Source organism: Rana temporaria, chromosome 3 (genome assembly GCF_905171775.1).
Source record: "Rana temporaria chromosome 3, aRanTem1.1, whole genome shotgun sequence".
Lineage (NCBI taxonomy): Eukaryota > Metazoa > Chordata > Amphibia > Anura > Ranidae > Rana > Rana temporaria.
Window position 1 is genome coordinate 394,110,411 of NC_053491.1, and position 22,130 is coordinate 394,132,540.

Here is a 22,130-nt window from a genome sequence, read left to right on the forward strand (position 1 = left end):
GAGCTAATTTCTATAAATTTAAAGATAAAATAGGCCCGATGCTAGCTCATAAACTCTCACCCAGATTTCAATCACGGTCTCTCCCTAAAATAAGGATGACGGATGGTTCTCTTACCCTGAATCCTAGGAAGATAATGGAGGCCTTTCATGATTTTTTTTCTAAGCTTTATGCATCCACTGATGATTCTTCTTCAGAGGGAATGGATGATTTTCTAGACAATTTGAATCTACCTCAATTGACTGAAGTTCATAGAGAAATGATGGAGTCTCCCATATCAGCTGAAGAAGTATTGTTAGTAATTAAAAACCTAAAATTAGATAAAGCCCCGGGCCCTGATGGGTTTTCAAGTGCTTATTATAAAACATATTCGAGCATTTTAACACCCTACATGGTTAAATTCTTCAACCACATGACCGGTGGAGTTCCCATAGACAGGCAACTTAATTTAGCTTATATTTCGGTTATCCCAAAGCCAGAAAAAGACCATAGCCTGGTGGAAAACTATAGACCTATATCCCTCATTAACAACGATCTTAAGATACTCACTAAGGTAATGGCCAATAGAATGTCCTCTTTCATTGGCCAGTATGTTAGTAAAGATCAAGTAGGCTTCATCGCTGGAAGGCAAGGTCCTGATCAGGTTAGGAGGGCTGTGGATCTGATCTCCATTTTGAACTCGGGTTGGACTGGTGATACTAATCAAAGGGGAATGCTTCTTTCTATTGATCTACAGAAAGCATTTGACTCAGTATCATGGCCATTTATGTTAGAAGTGATGAAACGTTGGGGGTTTGGCACGAAATTTCTTGGAATCTTATCTGCACTTTACTCTCATCCTAAAGCTAATATACGCTTTCAGGGTATCTTTTCGGAACCTATTGAGATTCATAGGGGTACTAGGCAGGGTTGTCCTCTGTCTCCCCTGGTGTTTGCAATAGTTATGGAATCTTTGGCTATAGCTATTCGTGAGAACACAAACATCAGGGGAGTTGGATGTGCCAAAATGGAGCATAAATGTGCCTTATTTGCAGATGACCTTTTACTGTTTTTGACCGCTCCAGATACATCCCTACCGGAATTATATTCTCTTTTAGACAAATTTTCTATAGTTTCAGGTCTAACTGTGAATATGGCCAAGTCTAGGGCCCTCAATGTTTCTCTCTCTGAATCCACGGTTTCTCTACTAAAGGAAAATTATGGATTCAAATGGGACACCTCTTATATCAAATACCTAGGTATCTATTTGACTCCCAACATCCAAAACTTGTATTTGGCCAATTATCCACCTATGTATAGAAAACTTGAGAAAGATTTGAGAGATTGGGGGACTCAGAATATAGGTTGGATTGGTAGAATTAACTCGGTTAAGATGACTCTTCTCCCTAGGCTTTTGTATCTTTTTAGATCATTACCCATACCGATAATTAAAAGTCATCTAAAATCCTTTCAAGGAAAGATTATCAAGTTTATTTGGAACAATAAGGGTCCACGCCTTCCATCTCGCACTCTCTATAACTTGCCTGAACAGGGGGGTCTGGGGGTACCCAACTTATTATGGTACTATCAATCAGCAAGATTGGCACAGTTATCGGAAACTTTTCTTAAAGCGGGAGTTCACCCAAATTTTTTTTTTCAACATTACATTGAGGCTCATTTTGGGAAGCAGAATCGGGTGTTTTTTTTTAAATTGAAGCAGTACTTACCGTTTTAGAGATAGATCTTCTCCGCCACTTCCGGGTATGGTCTTCGGGACTGGGCGTTCCTATTTGATTGACAGGCTTCCGACGGTCGCATACATCGCCTAACGAGTAGCCGAAAGAAGCCGAAAGTCGGTGCGGCTCTATACGGCGCCTGCGCACCGACGTTCGGCTACTTTCGGAAAATCGTGACGCGCTGTATGCGACCGTCGGAAGCCTGTCGGAAGCCTGTCAATCGAATAGGAACGCCCAGTCCCGCAGCCCATACCCGGAAGCGGCGGAGAAGATCTATCTCTAAAACGGTAAGTACGGCTTTGATTTTAAAAAAAACACCCAATTCTGCTTCCCAAAATGAGCCTCAATCTAATGTTAAAAATTTAGTTTTTGGGTGAACCTCCACTTTAAACATGAACGCCCTGACTGGTTAGATATAGAAGAGCAGGCGACCCCGAATCTAACGATAGAGGAGTTAATGTGGAGTCCTACCAAGAATAGGCCTTCTATTTTATCTCCGACTCTTTCTCAAACCTTTGTTTTATGGGATTCACTTAAAAACAATCCCTCTCTAATTTCTAAAGGCAGACCTTTATCGAGTATTTTTCTAGACCCACTCTTTGTTTCTAAAATTGAAGTAGATTCGTTCAAATGGTGGCATGACAAAGGGTTGTATCGTATAGGCCGTTTTTTTTCGCGCTCGGGTCCACTTCCTGAACAACACTTCATTGACAAGCTAGGTCTTCCTGTCTCAGAAAAATTAAGATTTTCTCAACTACATGACTATGCACAAAGCCTATGGGATAGTGGCTCGATCTCTGGACTATTGACACCTTATGAAAGTAATTGTGACCAGGGTTTGATCAGGAAGGGGAATATTTCAATCATATATCAATCGCTTGCTAATAACTGCACCAAATTACCTCATATGCTGGCCTGGGAAAGGGAACTTAATAACAACTGGGATTTATCTGACTGGTGTAGTAATTATACTAGATCCATTAAAGGATATGTGAATATATCCCTTGTAGAGGCTAATGTAAAAATTTATACTAGGTGGTATTTAGTTCCCGTTAAACTGGCTTCCATGTATCCGTCAACTTCGCCCCTTTGCTTCAGAGGTTGTCAGGGATTGGGGTCTATGGTACATATATGGTGGGAATGTCCCAAAATACGTGGATACTGGAATAAGGTGTTCAACATAATAAGACGTGTCACAGGCTGTAATTTGCATCAATCCCCCACTATCGCTTTACTTAACGGGATGTTACCCCAAACCTCCAAGGTTACTAGAAAACTCATCCTATACATTCTGATAGGTGCCAGGATCACAATTGCAGCTGCGTGGAAAAAATCTACTGTCTCCATCCGGTATATGAAACAAAAGGTTACATGGATTATGGAACAAGAAAAGAGGGTCTGTTCCATGTTGGATATGTCTACTCTTTTCCATGAAATATGGGAACCGTGGATGAAATTTATGGGAATATCTTTTATCCCATAAAGGCTGTGGTGATATTTATATCCTTAGGACGATGTTGTTCGTTGACAGGCAGGCTGCCATCTCTTTTTCCTTTTACTTTCCCCTGATCTTCTTTTTTTTTTTTTTTTTTCTCTTTTCTTCTCTTTTTTTCTCTTCTTTTCATTGATTGTTATTTGATTTGATAATTTTGTTTTTTACACGAGGATAACATCCTTGTTATTTCTCATTCTCAGAGTGTTATGTTTAGAAAAAAAAAAAAAGATATATATAAACATTTGTATTAGCCTATGTTTGGGTTATCAAAAGATTCCACCAAATTTTTGGGGATGTTAGGCATGTTAAGGGTTTTGAAAATATATATTTACAGATACTGGTGGGTATTGGTGATAATTATTGGAGGGAGGGAAGGGGGATTGAAAGGTTTGCTTAACCTCTTGGACACAGAATGTTCCCAGTGGGGGTGTCGGAGAGGTCATTGTTAGCCAGAAATCCTGTCCTTTATTCGTTCCATGAAATTAGACCCAGCACACACATGGGGTTTTTTATTGTGTGACAACAATAAGCCTAAGGAATTATATAGTATATGGAAATATCCTTTTATTTATTTAATTATAAATTATTGGTTATACCTAGCTTTTCTTTTTAACTATTACAATCTGTTATACTCTATAGCATATGATATGGCTGTATATGATAGTCAGTTTCTATGACAAGACCATCTTCTATGTAAAACAATGCATTGGATTTATTATTTACTGTGTATTACTGAATTGTATACTGCTGTTATAGTACAAATGTATGTACTTTTATTGAAAATAAACATAAATTTGAATGAAAAAAAAAAAAAGACTAAAAATTACCAAATCGTTCTGTGGAAAAAACAATAAAAATGTATTTCAACTGAGTATTTGTTTAACTGGGGTTGCGAGTTAAAACGTTACCCATTTTTTTTTATTATTATTCCCATTTATTAACCACTCATCAGAAAAGCATGAGCACATAACTGAGCTTTGGAATTGCCATCTGATGGGGAAAACTGGGAATCCCGCAGCAGATCTCTTACCGCTAAAGTCCCCTAGCCATCATGTAATTCACCTTGCTACCCGCCATGCAAAACTAAAATATTAGCTTGTGTGGAACTGGCCTTTATTTGTCCAATGTAGGAAAGGCAAACTGCAGTGGCATCACTAGGGTTGGTGTCACCCGGTGCGGTAAAACATGGTGTCACCCCCCCCCCCCCCCCCCCGTCTAGGCTGCCCAGCACCAACCAAGCAGGCAGGGCACGGGGCGCACCCCAAACCAGCCCCTGTAAATGATAGTATAGTGGCAGGTTAGGTAGTATAGAGTGGTATAGTGGCAGGTTGGTGTAGTGGGGTGGTATAGGACCGGTTAAGGTGGTATAGGGCATGTTGGGGTGATATAGGGTAGTTTGGGGTGGTATAGGGCAAGTTAGGGTTGCATAGGGCAGGTTGGGGTGGTATAGGGCAAGTTAGGGTAGTACAGGGCAGGTTGGGATAGCATGGGAAAGGTTGGGTTAGGGCAAGTTAGGGTGGCATTGGGCAGATTGGGGTGGTATAGGGCAAGTTATGGTGGCATAGGGCAGATTGGGGTGGCATAGGGCTGTTTGGGGTGGTACAGGGCAGGCTGGGCATGTCAGCTAAAAAAAAAAAAAACAGGATGGTGTCACCCCTCTAGCGGGTATCACCCGGTGCGGACCGCACCCCTCTAGCAACGCCTCTGCACTAATGGAGTCTTCAACTGACACATGACGCTATCAACATCCCAAATAAAACAGATGGAAAGGTTTTGCTTCTTTAGGCAACATCTTATGTTTTCTGCATGCAACTTATTTCTATTCAAAAAGGGAGAAGGTTTATTATTGTGTCCTCAGGATGGGGCATCAAGCCAAGGAACATGAATATAGAGATGGCAGGTGGAAAGTGGTCCATATTTTTCGAATGTGTAGTTGACTATAAGGTCTTGGTCATACCGGCTAGTTTGGATTTATCAAGCTACAACCAGTGCTGAAAACTTACTGATGTCGGCCAGCAGCTTGTTAAAATTAATGTCTAACAAAATTGTAGCGGATAGGACGTTTACAGGCTTGAACAAAGCTTGCCACTGCAAATGCTCTATGAATTCCATCTGTACGTATTGCTTTTATACACGCTGAAGACTGTTAACAAGGCCTAAATGAGTGCTTGTTGGGCAGATTTCCCATTATTTCTTGTCCTAACAGGAAGGAAGGGAAAATCTCTATAACAGGAATACAAACGGCAGTAAAATCCTGACAGAGGCCTAACTTCTTACCCCTTTATCCAAAACAAAATCAAAGTTTTGGCTCAATCACTTCAGCCCTGGAAGATTTGGCTGCTCAATGGCCGGGCCATTTTTTGTTTTGTGATACGGCACTGCGTCGCTTTAACTGGCAATTGCTGCACGGTCATGCAAACACCCCCCCCCCCCCCCCCCCACACACACACACTCTATTTTGTCCTTTTTTGCTATAATAAATAGTTTTAAAAAAATATCCCAGTTTAGGTTAGGCCGATATGTATTCTACATATTTTTGGCAAAAAAAAAAAAAGCAAAATTTTGCATAAGTTATAACATCTACAAATTAGGGGAAGATTTATGGCATTTTTATTATTTTTGCTAGGAATAGCTGTGATTTTTAATCGGGGCTGTGACATTGTGGCAGACACTTGACACATTTTTGGGACTATTGGCATTTATACAGCGATCAATGCTATAAAAATGCACCGATTATTGTGTAAATGTCACTTGCAGGGAAGGGGTTAATACCAGGGGCAATTAAGGGGTTAACTGTGTTCCTTAGTGTGTTCTAATTGGGGGGAGGGTGTTGGGGAGACTGACTATAGGAGATGACAGATTGTAAGTTCCTAATAGCGAGGAACCACAATCTGCCTCTCCTCACAGAACAGGTACACACACACGTCCCTGTTCTGCCTCTTGTGTTCGCGATCACACGTGGCCGGCAGTCATCACAGCCACGAGCATCGTCACATCAGCATGGCCGACTTACAGCCATGACGGCTCGTGCCAACCTGCCGCAGTATAATGATGGCAGCTGGTCGGCAAGCAGTTAAACTCTTACTACCCTGAAAGCTACAAACAGCCAGCTTAATCACCAATTGGACATCAGGCACCATCACAGCACTTTTCTAATATACAGAAACACAAAAAAAGTCCTTTATTTTTCCATTTGTTCTCAAACACACAAAGTTAAGGCAATATTTATTGGTTTGAAACATTCAAATCACTTTTCTAATGTTGTGCTGGTTTTTGACTTCCAAAGAGACCTTCATTATAATGTAAAAGGTAACATGGCCATTAAAAAAAACAAGTCTTTGTCCTTGGTTTAGTGTAGTTCACTCCGGCAGGTTCCTTCTATTCTGGCTTCTCCTTGTTGTCCCTCCATATGACATAGTTCAAGGAAGTGGCCAGGGACAGCCAGGCTATATACGGAAACATCAGGTAGGCAGCCGTTTTGCTAATTGGGTACCAAGAGATGGTTGTGAGCACAACTGTGCCAGTGAGGGCAGCTATTTCCACAAGGCCCTGCAAGGGAAAGGAAACAGGTGATGCATTATTTATCTGTACAACTGTCATTCAGAGAAGCTCCACCTGCAAACAGCAGCATAATGCACACAATAGAAAAGTCAGTGGGGACAATCAAGTCACAGACTTTGCTTGCAAAAATGTGCTGCATTTTGTGACAAATTTGCAAATTTATTGCAGAGTTAGTGAACAGATTGCAAGTGAAGCCGCACTCACAAATATTCATCCACAACAGGAATACGCATACACTTGCACACTATGAAAAAGCGCAACTACATTTATAAATGTCCTCCAATTAATTCATTGAAAATAACAGTTTAAACCATAGATTAAAAGGCAATACAAACTGCTGTTTTGAAAGAATATTAAAAGAAGGTCCAGCTATTATGTATTTTGTTGTCACAGAAAAGCAGCTACAAAACAGATCTTGGATAAATAATACTGTAGTGCAGGGGTCAGCAACCTTTTTCCACTTAAGGGCCAGATACAATGTAATGTGAATGCATGGAGGGCTGCATTCACCCGCTATTAAAATTAAGATTATAATCTGGACCCCTTTACATTACACAGCCCTCTGGACCCCTTTACATTACACAGCCCCACCTGCATATTACACAGCCCCCCCATGTTATGCTTTAAAGTTGCGCACACTTGTGGAATATTTGTACAGTTTAAAGTTAGAGGTGGTCTTGTGTTAAAATTATTGCTCTCGCTCCAACGATCGCGGGGATACCTCACGTGTGGTTTGAACATTTGCGGTCGTGACTTACGTATGCGTTCACTTCTGCGCACGAGCAAGGAGGGATGAGGCACTTTACATTATTTTTTTTCTTTTTTTTTTACACTGTACCGTTAAAAATTCTTATGACTTATTGCTGTCAGAAGGAATGCAAACATCCCTTATGACAGTAATGGACAGTGACAGGTACTCTTTATGGAGGGATCTAGGGTCTATAAAATCCCCAAATCCCTGCTTTGCACCTAAAAGCATTCAAACTTCAAGTTTGTCTGTTTTAAAATGCCGTACATTTTTTTTTAAATTTAGCGCCTTTAAGTCTTCTGTAAACCGGCAGTGATGTGACCACTTCCGGGCTACTAGATCAGAGACCCGATTCCGGCTTTGTTTGGGTCTTCGGCCAGCCGGCGGAGGTGCCATCTGGTTGCTCGGGCCTCGCAGTGGGAGACATGGGGACAGCACAATTGAGGACAGACAACTGTCGCCTCACCTGCTGTCCTCAGGCCATTTCAGCCTCAGTCATACCATGCGTGTGCAGAGCCATGCGTTTTTTTAGCACCAGTCCTTGAAAGGGCACAAAGAAAACAACTGTTCATATATATCTATGCCTTGTTCACACCACAGCACTGGTATCATATGCAGATTTTTTTTGGTGCAGAATCTGCAATGCGAGTGCAGTTTTCTGTACATAAAAAAAAAAAAAAGGTTTTAATAAAATCACATGACATCAACATTGTAGTGTTAACAGGGTACTTCGAGAACAATTGGTTTTAATAAAATGCAACAGCAGTGTTGTGGTGTGTCTAATGCACATAAACCGCTTTCTTTGTATCCTTGCAGCAACCTATATAATAAAAATGCACATCTCTGCACACAATGTGAACAAGCCTATGCAAGTCAAATCTGCCCATTTCCCCCCCCAAATCTGATATTATGCACGTGAACAAGGCCTTACAACTACACTAGAGGGCAATAACAAAAGCTTTGAACCAATGAAAAAGCTTGTCTTCATACTGGACAGAGAAAATTTCAGCTTGCTAGGCAATGTCTGAACCAACACAACTTCTCTTCTGAAAAAGTAGAAGGAGGGAACATGAATTGTCTATCTGGAAAGTTGAAGGATGCTGCAGAAGCCCAGCTGTAGTAGTCTAGAGATTTCTCACCCTTAATGGTTAGTTTTAGTTGACATATTGTTCTACCTACCCAACCAATTTTGTGAGCACCAAAGAAGATGGGGGTCCAGGCCCAGTTAAGTGCCAACTGGCCAGCATGGAGTCCTAATGGAACCAAGGCATCCTCTGTAAAACCACCCAGCTCCTTATAGATCAGATATGAACCGTACCTACAAAACAAGAACAAAAGCAAGTCAAATACTCCACAGAGGAAAGTATGTGTTACCCCTGTAACCATGTACGGCTCAGGTCACCAAGTTGAACATTCACTGCACATGAAGACTCTGAAAGAAAATGCATAGGCTGGATAAAGAAATGTACTGCTTCTGTTGCATACCCCATGGCAGTATATAATGAAGTCCAGACAGGTGCAAACATCCAGTTAGGGGGGCGCCATGATGGCTTCACCAGCGTTGTATACCACGTTTTGACTTCTTTCCGTGTGATTAACCCTCCTAGTATTCCACCCACGTGGGGCAAGAGTGTGAGGCCAACGGCGGGAACCCAGGAAGGCATTGTGACAACTGTAGGGGAGACAAGAGAGTGTTACAGACATAAAAAGAAGTCAATACTCGCATCACAGCACATTAGATCAGTGCCGATCCTGACCTCCCTGGGGCCCTAAGCAAAATGACCTGGCACATTAAAAATGAGAAGCGGAGGGCGCTGACGACAGTGACAGGTCACATTAAAGAAAGTTGAGAAGCGGGGTGTTCTGCTGTCGGAAATGACTCAGCCAGCGAGTTTAGAAGTGGGGTGAGGGGGCGAAAATGACTTCTCACCAGGCGGGGCCTCTAGTAATTTGGGGGGCCCTTCGCAGCTTTGCGGGGCCCTAAGCGGCTTGCATAGTGAGCCTATAGGGAGGATCGGCCCTGCATTAGATAATCAGCTTTCCCAACCATTTGCTGTAATCCTGCATTATATGCTGTATATTGAGATTCAATAAAGCTGCACTTCTCCCAGAACTTCCACCATAGGACATTATTCCCTGTGGACTTGGATATTCTGCAGAACTTGAATGCAGATGGAGAGCTCAGTAGGCAGAGCTTCTCCCTGAACCAAATGAAGAGATTGTGGGTTAGCTGAGGATGCAGTAGGTGTTCAATGCTTAATATCCTCACTACAAAGTCTCACACATCCTGCAATCTTTTTCATGTAAAATGCCATAACCTAGCCTTGCCAGTCAACCCATTAAAGCTAAACTCCAGGTAGCACCTAAAGTGCACCCAAATCTCCCTTTTCTCCTATGTGGTTTTCATGATTAGATTTTTATTTGTCTTGTCCCTGTGCTGTGTAATCCTTATTAACACTCACCAGCCACTTTATTATTAGGTACACCTGTTTAATTGCTTGGTAACACAAATTGCTAATCAGCCAGCCAATTACATGGAAGAAACTCAATGCATCTAGGCATGGTGAAGACGACTTGCTGAAGTTCATACCAAGCATCAGAATGGGGAAGAAAAAGGATTTAAGCGACTTTGAACATGGCATGGTTGGGAGTATTTCAAAAACTGCTGATCGACTGGGATTTTCACAAGATATCCAGTGAGCGCGGTTGTGTGGACGATAATGTCTCGATGTCAGAGGAGACTGGGCTACTGTTGCCTTTCTATGATCTCAAACCAAATAACCACTCGTTACAACCAAGGTATGCAGAATACCACCTCGGAATGCAAAAAAACATCGAAACTTGAAACAGATGGGCGACAGCAGAAGTAGACCACACTGGGTGCCACTCCTATCAGCTAAGAACAGTAAACTGAGGCTAAAATTGGCACAGACTCACCAAAATTGGACAACGGAGGATTGGAAAAACGTTGCCTGGTCTAAAGAGTCTCAATTTCAGCTGACATTCAGATGGTAGGGTCAGAATTTAGTGTAAACAAGGATTTATCCTGCCTTGTATGAACAGCTCAGGCTGGAGGTGGTGGTGTAATGGTGTGGGGAATCTTTTCTCAGCACACTTTGGGCCTACCCAAGTATCGTTACTGACCATGTCCATCCCTTTATGACTACAGTGTACCCATCTTCTAATCTAATGGCTCCTTCCAGCAGGATAATGCACCATGTCACAATGCTCAAATAATCTCAAACTGGTTTCTTGAACAGGACAATGAGATCACTATACTCCACAATCACCAGATCTTAATCCAATAGAGCACCTTTGGGATGTGGTGGAATGGGAGATTCGCATCATGGATGTGCAGCCGACAAATCTGCAGCAACTGTGCGATGCCATCATGTCAGTATGGACCAAAATCTCAGTGGAATTTTTCCAACACCTTGTTTAATCCATGCCACAAACAATTAAAGTAGAACTAAGGTAAAAAAAAAACAATGTGATAAAACCAAGTACAATATGTCTGCCTTGGTTTGTCATGCAAGTAATAGAAAGTCACCAGCTCCCCCCTTCAGCCTTTAAGCTTCCTTTATTGTGGAGATAAACAGATCTTCCTCGTTTTCCAAATTCCTCCGTTGCCCCCTTTTGAGTTATGCCATTATTAAGGAGACTACAGCACGGCGGGGTGATGTCATTAGTGGGTGTTGCTTCCTTTTGCTTAGAAGGCCCCAACGTGTCAATCAACGTAGAAGACACACCAAGGCTCTGCCCACTTCTCACATTCAGCTCGCCCATGTCCCTCTTATGCCCTTGCCATGTCCCGCCTTTGCCTACTGCCCATTAAATTATGGGAACTGTAGTTCAAGACACAAACTAGTATAGTGGAGGGCAATGATGTGCCATCTCTGCAAGACTCCTCCCAGCACAACCATCTGAATACGGCGGCACAGAATCAGGGAGAGGGATGAGAGCATGCAATTGTAAAATAAAAAAAGGGAACAATGAATTTATTATATTTAATAAGGTGTGTCATTTTTTACGAGCTTTGTTAATGTTTCACTAAAAATATATAGGCTGCCTTTAGTTGTAACTTAAAGCGGGAGTTCACCCATTTGTAAAAAAATTTTTTTTATCCCCTTAGCTTCCTGCTCGTTCGGTCTAGGGGAATCGGCTATTTGTATTAAAATATGAGCAGTACTTACCCGTTTTCGAGCTGCATCTTCTTCCGTCGCTTCCGGGTATGGGTCTTCGGGAGCGGGCGTTCCTTCTTGAGTGACAGCCTTCCGAGAGGCTTCCGACGGTCGCATCCGTCGCGTCACTCGTAGCCGAAAGAAGCCGAACGTCGGTGCGGCTCTATACTGCGCCTGCGCACCGACGTTCGGCTTCTTTCGGAAAATCGTGACGCGATGGATGCGACCGTCGGAAGCCTCTCGGAAGACTGTCAATCAAGAAGGAACGCCCATTCCCGAAGCCCATACCCGGAAGCGACGGAGAGGATGCATCTCGTAAACGGGTAAGTACTGCACATATTTTAAAATAAATAGCCGATTCCCCTAGTAAAAACGAGCAGGAATCTAAGGGGGAAAAGTGCCCTCTAAGGGTGAACCCCCGCTTTAAGGCAATTATGAAGGCAAAAGGGGGTGCAACCCATTACTAGCAAGGTGTACCTAATAAAGTGGCCGGTGAGAGTATCACATCACTGGGGCTGAAATATATATTTTTTTCTTAGAAGCCAGGAGGAGGGGTCAAAAGCGTGTTCTACATTATCTTCTGGTTATGTGGGGTGCCCACGTAAAAGCCGAGACTGGACACTCTCCCAATCTGTCAGTGTAGTAAAGTCAACAAAAAAGATACATGTGTGCCTGGAGTTAAGCTTTCGGCCTTATTCACACTTGGCGGACTCTGTCGCTACGGAGTCCACCTGCTCCCGTCGGCTCAGCGGGAGATCAGTCCGCAGATCTCCGCTGAGCCGACGGATGACAAGCTCCTCTCTGCTCACTGAGTGGGGAGGGGCTTGTCAGGCACCGCTGTGTCCTATGGAGCGATCTGATGAAAACAGACAGCATGTCCGTTTTCATCAGATCTTACCTGATCCGATCCGCATGGACGGATGGGGACGTGGCCCCCATACGTCCGTTTTCAGTGGATCGGGTCGGATGTCAGCGGACAATAGGAAACCGCGGCAATACTGCCCGCAATGCGCCTCCGCAGAGGCCGCTAGCGGGGGTTAATACCGCACCGCTAGTGGCCGAATCGGACGGTATAGCGCCGCCACCGCGCCTCCCGCCCCAGTGTGAAAGGGGCCTTAGTGAGGAGGATCTGCAAATGTGTGCAAACCTGGTGGAAAAAGTACAAAAAAAACTCCGACCTCGGTTATTGCCAACAAGGGATTTGCCACCAAGTACTAAATCATGTTTTGCAAAGGGGTCAAATATTTATTTCACTCATTAAAATGAAAATCAATTTATAACTTTTTTTTGAAATGTGCTTTTCTGGATTTTTTTTGTTATTCTGTCTCTCACCTAAAATAAACCTAGGAGAGAAAAAAAAAAAAAAACAATCCTGGACGGCCGCACACCGTTGAAGGCATCTTTATTAAATCTTGAAAGAACAGATAAAATCCAAAACAGTTGCTGCTTGTTTAGCAGAATCAGAAGTATACCGCTGACACGTTCCACACCGCTATGTAGGCGCTTACCATTAAAATTATAGACTGAACTTTTCTGTCAGTGGGCAAACATACTAAATCAGCAGGGGACCCCCCCCCCAGTACTCCACTTCTCCTCAGTGTTCAAACCTACCAGTGGTATTAGTGGCAAGCAACAAAAGTTGGTGAGAGGAAAGAAGTCAATAGAAGTATTTCTCCAGGCGTCCCGATCTTGGATGACGCAATACTTCAAGCAACTGAACCAACTGGTGTCTCTGGATGTAACGCGATCACCTTATACAACAACCTCCTTTTCCATTAACATTCTAAACGTATAGAACACAGGGTGGAGGTAAGAGGTAATAGTAGATATGACTATTCAAGTCCCATAAAAGTTGGGAGTAAACACACAAATACACTCCTGACTGCATTTATCTTGCTTTGGCAGTCGCACGTTGGGCGTTTACTAGATTCTGCTGTCTCGTAATTCTGTCTCAGAATCCCAAACCCGTTATCTCTGTATCACAGGACAAGTATTACCAACCAACAGGGTGAAACGTTTGATGTGGCACTCATATCTCACTCAGTCTTACATTGACAATCTTTTTCTAGCCCAGCTCCAGGAAAACCCTTTGTTGTTAGTTTTGGATCGTGTGTAGAAGGTTTGGGACCTCTATCAGGATTTTAAATGTTGTTTCTGCACTTTTGAGAAAATTCTAAATATCTCCATAAATAGGATTTCTCTTTTTTCCCCGATCTGTCTGATGCCAGTTGTTTAGACAGAAAGTCATAGAAAATGTATTTAAAAAAAAGGGAATTTAGAAGTTTTAAGTCTACTAGAAAATGTTAAATTTGTATTGTTTTTGGTCCCTTCATTCAGGGAGGGGGGGGGGGGGAATTTCTCCTTTACTTTATGTCATGGGTCTTCAAACTATGGCCCTCCAGTTGTTTAGGAACTACAATTCCCATCATGCCTAGTCATGTCTGTGAATGTCAGAGTTTTACAATGCCTCATGGGATGTGTAGTTCCGCAACAGCTGGAGGGCCTTAGTTTGAGGATCCCTGCTTTATGTTCGGACACCAAAAAGACTTGAATGAAAAAAAATCTCAAAAGGATAAAACCAGCTATCAAACTGATAAAGGTTCGAACCTCCACAATAACCTAAACTTGGGGAAAAAAAAAAAAAAAAAAACACAACGATTTAGCTGGTCTCCTCACAGGGATGCTCCTCCATGTTGTCAAGTTGGAAACCACGAATGGCTTAGCACATCCAAAATGTACAATTAAATATATTATAATCCATAAAAAAAAATTCAAAGTAGATTCTGTCTCTTCACAGGATTATACTTTGTACTACTTATTTTATATAGTTTGTATCTTTTTCTATTCTATATCTTTGGTCTGTGATCCTGTAATAGATAATGGTTTTATTCTATTTGTTTCTCATATGTTTTAAGGTTGCTGGTTCCTACCGCTTTAATTAGGATTGTTTGGGCTCCCCTCCTGGCGGTTTGTTTAAAGCGGAATTCCACCCAAAAGTGGAACTTCTGCTTAATCCACTCCTCACCCCCTTACATGCCACATTTGGCATGTAATTTTTTTTTGAGGGGGGGGGGGGGGGGGGGGGGGAGTAGGGGCTTCAGGAGGAGTGGGACTTCCTGTCCTCCTTCCGCCGAGGGGCTGCTAAGGCGAATAGTCTAATCGCCTTTTCGCAGCCCCTCCCTGTAGGCGATCGCCTGGGACACGTGACAGGTCCCAGGCGATCGCCTGTCCAAACGCATGCGCAGTGGGTGCCCGGCCGTGAAGCCGAAAGCTGTCATGGCCGGGTGCCCCTCTCCCCACAGTTAGAACCACTCCCTAGGAAACACATTTAAAACACCTTGATCTCCCCCTAGTGTTAACCCCTTCCCTGCCAGTCACATTTATACAGTAATCAGTGCATTTTTATAGCACTGATCGCTTTATAAATGTGAATGGTCCCAAAATAGTGTCAAAAGTGTCCAATATGTCCGCCTTAATATCGTAGTCAAGAAAAAAAAAAAAAAGTAAAAGAAAATCGCAACATTGTCGCCATTACTGGTAAAAAAATAAAATAAAAAAAGCCATAAATCTATCCCCTATTTTGTAGACGCTATAACTTTTGCGCAAACCAATCAATATACGCTTACTGCGATTTATTTTTACCAAAAAGGCGTAGAAGAATACATATCGGCCTAAACTGAGGAAAAAATAAATAAAATTGGGATATTATAGCAAAAAGTAAAAAATATTGTGCTTTTTTTTTCAAACTTGTCCCTCTTCTTTTGTTAATAGCGCAAGAAATAAAAATGCAGAGGTGATCAAATACCACCAAAAGAAAGCTCTATTTGTGGGAAAAAAAAAGTTAATTTGGGTACAGTGTTGCAATTGTCAAAGTGTGACAGTGCTGAAAGCTGAAAAATGGCTTGGGCAGAAAGGGGGTGAAAATGCCCTGTATTAAAGTGGTTAACATTACCATGTTTGAGTTCTTTTAATTGGTTGGTTTATATGACAGGTGGAGATACCATAAAGGTAAAGTTTTATTTAAGGGGACCTTTCAATTATTTACAATTGATTTGGTATAAACCTGAATGGTTAAAGTGAGTCATATAAGTGGTATGCATCTTGTACCCGCCTTACATTGTATCCAATATAGGATTTTGCTTCATATCTGGCTGTGCTTATCAACTTGTGGTTCCAGTTTTCTTTGTGACATTCTTCTATTTACATTTCTGTAGTAAATCCATAGGATAGAAGCAGGTTCCTATTGTTAGTAACATGCATTTACAGCCTCTCAAGTTCCTAGATGACTGCTGATTAGGTTGTGCAACACAGGGAGGGAATCACATGTGCAACACCAATAGCACTGGGCAGGGAAGTTTCTCAATGCAGTTTTAATAAAATTTCCAGAAAAGGCAACACACACTCTTATTAGTGGACCTAGCTTCAAGAATAAAAAAAAAAAAAAAAAAAAAAATTGCAAAAAATGGCACCATCATATGCCGTCATGTTGATGCGCCATTTAATTTTCATGCTTTTATATCTGCAGAGAGATGTGCGGCCACCTGTGTGTACGCTTTTTTAGAGCAATCATTCTGTCTGTGGATGAGCTCGGATATAGTGCGCCCTCTTCTACAGTAAATTTAGATTCCTCTTTGGCCTGTGACACTTATTCACCCACAGTAAGATGACAGCATGTGACTGGCATCTACTATATACAGTATGTGATCACATGATCAGCAGACCAGGATCTAAGGATAGGCAGTAAGGAGGCACCAGAGTAGACCTATTTAAACCCCAAATAGCCAGCACCACAGTGTTGCGTCCTGTGTGGTTGCATGGGGCATTATTCCGGCTGCAAGGCATTGTCGCTACAGCATGTGTCCAACCCTGTCCTGGTGCTGTTGCAGCTTGGGAAGGGGCGGTAATCAGCGACTCTCTGCCCGTCGTCCGCACGCCCGCCTCACAGCCTGTTAAGTCTTGCTCTCTGGGCCCCCGGCTACTACTGGGTGGGGAGCAGAGGAAGATCACTCCACCAGGGAAGGCAAGGAGGTAAGCAGGCAGGCGGCTGGCCGCCGGGACTTGAGCCAAGGCAGAAGAACATGTGAGCGGAGCTTCCCTCTGCTCCCACCAGCGCATTTTAATCATAAAGGGGCACAGATAATGTAGAAAAATACACCGCCCTAAGCTAAGCTTTTTTATTTCTGCACTGACTGTCTTTGAAATTGCCCATCCCCTGTTCAAATCCAACCCAGAGACAAAACCGGAGACAGGCTTGGTCCGGGGACAGTGTACTCAATCCAGGGACTGTCCCCAGAAGCCGGGGATATCTGGTCACCCTACCTTATTGTATTGGGGAGTCCTATTTAAAGTAGGTGTGAACTGAATAGGGTCTAAGGCAGGGGTGCCCAACCAGTGGCCCGGGGGCCACATGTGGCCCGCGGAGCCCTCCAATGTGGCCCGCGACCTCCTGCTCTGGGATAGAATACTGTAATTAAAAGTCAGTTTATTACTAAAATCACACGGTATATATGGGCATATCTGTTCTGCAGTGGTTACTGGGCTGCTTTCAAACGAATCCGCAAATGCAGAGCAGTGCTGGTGTGGGCTGTCTGCCCAGAGCCATAGACTTCTGTTATTACCTGCGAGTTTGGTGAGTTTTCTGAAAGTGCACCAAACCTGCAGAATATAATAGAAGTCTATTGCAAAGTGCAGAAAAGCCAAAAGTACACTGCGTTGCACCCGTGGTGCGAGTAAACCGCAGCGCATCAGTGTGAAAGCAGCCATGGGCCCCTTTAACATTGCTCAGTCCAACCCAATTGGACCCTCCATTCACCTCTAAGGAGTGGCAGATGTAAACCGACTTGTGTCCTACTTCCAATCCGATCTGGCTGTGTCTGCAGAGCCGTCACGGACCTGCCATCCGCCTGTTTGGCTCATTGTGGCCCGCGACCAGTTACCAAGTTGCTTAAGTGGCCCTCGCGCTTCAAAAGGTTGGGCACCCCTGGTCTAAGGCATCCATTTACATGTATGGGCCTAAACTATATACAAAGCCAACATTTTATTTTGTAGTTTGGGATACAACTGAAAGAAATAGTTCCCCTGTCAAGTTTTTATTGCATTCCGTGTCCTCAATAGAAAGTCTGCCTATCGATTTGTCTTAGTGACTATGCCCACTTAGCAAATTAAGAGAAATTAAACATTTTACAGCTGTCACCATAAGAGCAGTAGGAGGCAAAACTTCTACTGGGGACACCTGCGCGTTAACTAGAGAGGATTTCCTCACACATCCTAGTGTTGTCTCCAGAACAGAACATGAGAGAAAATCTCCCCAACATGACAAGAAAAAAGGTGATGGCTTTGAGGCTGGGTTCACACCTATGAAAATTGAGTGCGGCTTAAACCGCATCCAATTCGCAGAACATTTCAAAATACATTGTTTTCAATGAGGCTGGTTCACATATGTGCGATGCATTCGCACTGCCGCAAAACAGTGTGCGTCTTTTAGGCATTGCGGTGCGGCTCAGGCCCATTATCTTCTATGGGTACGCAGCTGAATTCGCAGATGTGTTCATTTCTCTTCAGTATTTGTCTCATTCAGCTCAATACACTTCCCCCCTCCCCTCTCCCAGGTCTCCAAATTCGCAGCTAATCTGCAGCTAAAACGCAATGGATCTGCTGAACACTTCGCTTATCTCTCTGCAGAGATGAAGCGGATGAAGCGGATGTGCGCTCAAAAAAAATATTAAAAGCCAGCAGCTACAAATACTGCAGCTGCTGACTTTTAATATTAGGACACTTACCTGTCCTGGAGTCCAGCGCCGTCCGCAGCAGAGGACGAGCGATCGCTCGTCACCCTGCTGCTCCTCCCTCCATCCACGGTGAGGGAACCAGGAAGTGAAGCGCTCCGGCTTCACTGCCCGGTTCCCTACGGCGCATGCGCGAGTCGCGCCCACCGATTGGCTCCCGCTGTGTGCTGGGAGCCGATTGTTCCCAGCACACAACGGGGGACGGACAGGATGTCAGGAAAAAACCCATCTTTTGCCCGTGACGTGTGGCCGGAAGTGGGTGCAAATACCTGTCTGTAGACAGGTATCTGCACCCCCCCTCCCCCCTGAAAGGTGTCAAATGTGACACCGGAGGGGGGGGAGGGTGCCGATCAGCGCAACTTCACTTTAGGGTGGAGATCCGCTTTAAAAGGAGCATCAGACATTTTTGGAAGAAAAAAAAATAAAATAAAACGCAAAGATAGGCTGTATAATCATTTGTGTGTATTTGTGCATATGCACACACAAGCATAAATATTTGTCTAGCTTTATTTTAATGAAGGAAGTGTGGCATTTACACGTATTTACCCAAAAATCCTGACTGGTAGGGGCAACCCATATTTATTTTTTATTGATCTATACACAGCGCAGGTTTACACACCTGTATGTTCAAAAAAAAAAGGCACTGCGTTCTTTTTTTAGGCAGCAGTGTGCATTTACCTATTCAAAAACAACACACACACACACACACACATTTAAGTGCATTGATTTTGAATTATTATTTTGTTTATACAAATTTTGTCTCTTAGATACACTGGAATGCATTTTGTGTTGAGCTGTATATGCAGCATGTACGTGCAGCCATTCTTCCCTGCACTGTGTGTTGGCCGGAGAACATTCCACTGTACTGCCCACACAGAAAATATTACATAACCTCAGGAAGTGCTTCTGTGGCTACCAACAAACAACTCCTGCAGCAACTTTCTACTCGGAGCATTTGAGATTCTCCATAAAGAAAAATAAAATATATTGAACTAAAAGGGGGTCTATTGTTAAATGTTTTCGAAAATTTCTGAATGTTCAGTGAACGTCACGTGTGAAAACATTTATAAAGAAGTGAATGTGACATTCAACCAACATTGTTGGTAAATATTCTGCTGTCATTTAAAAACACATGCACCCATAGTGAAAAGAAATCACCTAGCCCTCCAAAAAAATAATAATAATAATAATAATAAATAATAATAATAATAATAAATCAAACCAACAACAGACTAAATAAATAAAGTTGTTGCTATTTTAACTTTTTGCAGGGGCCATATTAGGCAATGCCACCTAAAATCATGATTATTCAGACTAAATAATAACACACTAGATACAGCTGATAACCAGCCCCTGAATCCATCATCTCTACATCCAGCCATCTACTGGAATACATCTTCGCAGACAGGAATGCACAAATAAAAGTAATAACACATTACTAGTATAAATAAAAAACAATATTCAGGCTCAATGCATGCAACCTCTGTCTTTCTGCCTGTTGTGGAACTACAAGTCTCAGCATGCCTACCCAGCCATCTGATCTGCCAGTCAATGGTATAAGATCCCTAGTTGCATAAGGATTACCATCCCCACTCACCTCTGTCCTTTGCTAGCAGTGAAGGCTCCGGGACTGTCAGCACATACATACAGCTTTGGGCGTGTGCAGGTCACATGATTAGGGGGTGGGTCCATTCAGACACAGGCCAATGATAGAAGCCATCATAACTGTGGGCAAAAACTGAACTACTGCTTAGTGCAGCCTGAATTGGCTTGTTTCTTGCAAAAAAACTTTTAGCATGTAAGTTTTGTTTTTATATCTGCAGTTTAACCCTTTCATGCCTAAGCCTATTTATGTTAAAAGTTAAAATCCATATTTTTGGCTAGAAAATTACTTAGAACCCCCAAACATTATATATTTTTTTTTTAGCAGAGAATCTAGAGAATAAAATGGCGATTTTTGCAATATTTTATGTCACACCGTATTTGTGCGGCGGTGTTTTAAACACAACTTTTTGGGAAAAATTTACTTTCATGAATTTTAAAAAAATGAAAAAGTAAAATTAGCCCAATTTTTTTGCATAATGTGAAAGATGATGTTACGCAGAGTAAATAGATACCAAGCATGTCACGCTTTATAATTGCACGCACTCGTGGAATTGCGACAAACTACGGTACCTAAAAATCTCCATAGGCGATGCTTTAAACTTTTTTTACGGTTACCAGGTTAGAGTTACAGAGTAGGTCTAGTGATAGAATTATTGCTCTCGCTCTGACGATCGCGGCGATACCTCACATATGTGATTTGAACACCGTTTTCATATGCGGGCACGACTTCCGTATGCGTTTTCTTTGTTGCGCAAGCTCGCGGGGAGGGGGGCGCTTTAAAAAAAAAAATTCTTATTTTTTTTTTTTTTTATTAAATTGTGTGTTTTGTTTTTTTTTTACATTTTGATCACTTTTATTGCTGTCACAAGGAATGTAAACATCTCTTGTGACAGTAATAGGTGGTGACAGGTACTCTTTATGGAGCCCTCCTTTGCACTTCAAAGTATTCAGATCGCCGAAAACGGCGATTCTGAATACTGTGTACTTTTTTAAATCCGGCGCCATTGGCAGCCGAGAAACCCGGAAGTGACGTCATGACGTCACTTCCGTGTTTTCAATGCGGACACTGAATCAAAGCCGTTTGTTTGTTTCAGAGCGCGCCTGTACGATCGAGGTGCAGGATCGTGGATCGGGTCTCCCGGTGGGACGGGAGGCCCGGTCAGAGCGGCGAGAGGCGGCGGGAGGGCGGGGATGTCCCCTCCCGCTCCTCCGGCATAACAACCGAGCGGCTTTTAGCCGCATTGGTTGTTATGTTTGGATAGCCGATCGCCGGCTCTAAACAACGGTACTGGGATGATGCCTGCGGCTGCAGGCATCATCCCGGTATAACCCCCGAAAGCCGAGGACGCATATATGCGTTCCGTCGGCGTGAAAGGGTTAAAATGAAAAAGTAAAATGCTACAAAACTATAAACATATACATATAAGATAACCTATGTAAAAAGTGGTAAAGTTCATCTTAACCACTTGCCGTCGCCGCACCGCCGAAATACGTCCACAAGGTGGCTCTCCTAGGCGAGACCACGTAAATGGACGTCCTGCCTATTAGCCGCCACTAGGGGCGCACGCGCGCGCGCCCCCCGCTCGCCCCCGACTCCCGTGCGTGTGCCCGGCGGGCGCGATCGCCGCCGGGCACACGCGATCGCTCGGTACAGAGCGGGGAACGGGAGCTGTGTGTGTAAACACACAGCTCTCGTTCCTGTCAGCAGGGGAAATGCTGATTTTCTGTTCATACAATGTATGAACAGAAGACCAGTGTTTCCCCTAGTGAGGCCACCCCCCCCCCCCCCCCCACAGTAAGAACACACCCAGGCATACTTAACCCCTTCCCCGCCCCCTAGTGTTAACCCCTTCACTGCCAGTGGCATTTTTATAGTAATCTAATGCATTTTTATAGCACTGATCGCTATAAAAATGCCAATGGTCCCAAAAATGTGTCAAAAATGTCCGAAGTGTCCGCCATAATGTCGCAATACCGAAAAAAAAATCGCTGATCGCCGCCATTACTAGTAAAAAAAATATTAATAAAAATGCCATAAAAAT

General features: G+C 43.2%; 1 protein-coding gene across 1 annotated transcript; it reads right to left on the bottom strand.

The window, feature by feature from the left end:
• Positions 1-6,356: 6,356 nt before the first annotated feature.
• Positions 6,357-20,180, bottom strand: TSPO (translocator protein). Its single transcript, XM_040345829.1, has 4 exons — positions 20,081-20,180; positions 9,003-9,189; positions 8,697-8,835; positions 6,357-6,757 (listed from the first exon to the last, which is right to left on the bottom strand). The coding sequence occupies exons 1-4, from the start codon at positions 20,127-20,129 to the stop codon at positions 6,587-6,589; spliced, it is 546 nt and encodes a 181-aa protein (XP_040201763.1). The 5' UTR covers positions 20,130-20,180; the 3' UTR covers positions 6,357-6,586.
• Positions 20,181-22,130: the final 1,950 nt, after the last annotated feature.

What these genes read in the sequence shown, in the direction of transcription:
- TSPO (XM_040345829.1), bottom strand. Translation starts at nt 20,129, where the DNA reads ATGTATGTGCTGACAGTCCCGGAGCCTTCACTGCTAGCAAAGGACAGA. An exon ending in ACTGCTAGCAAAGGACAGAG is followed by an intron (nt 9,190 to 20,080) that starts GTGAGTGGGGAT and finishes TCTCCCCTACAG; the next exon opens with TTGTCACAATGCCTTCCTGG. An exon ending in TCATTATATACTGCCATGGG is followed by an intron (nt 8,836 to 9,002) that starts GTATGCAACAGA and finishes CTTGTTTTGTAG; the next exon opens with GTACGGTTCATATCTGATCT.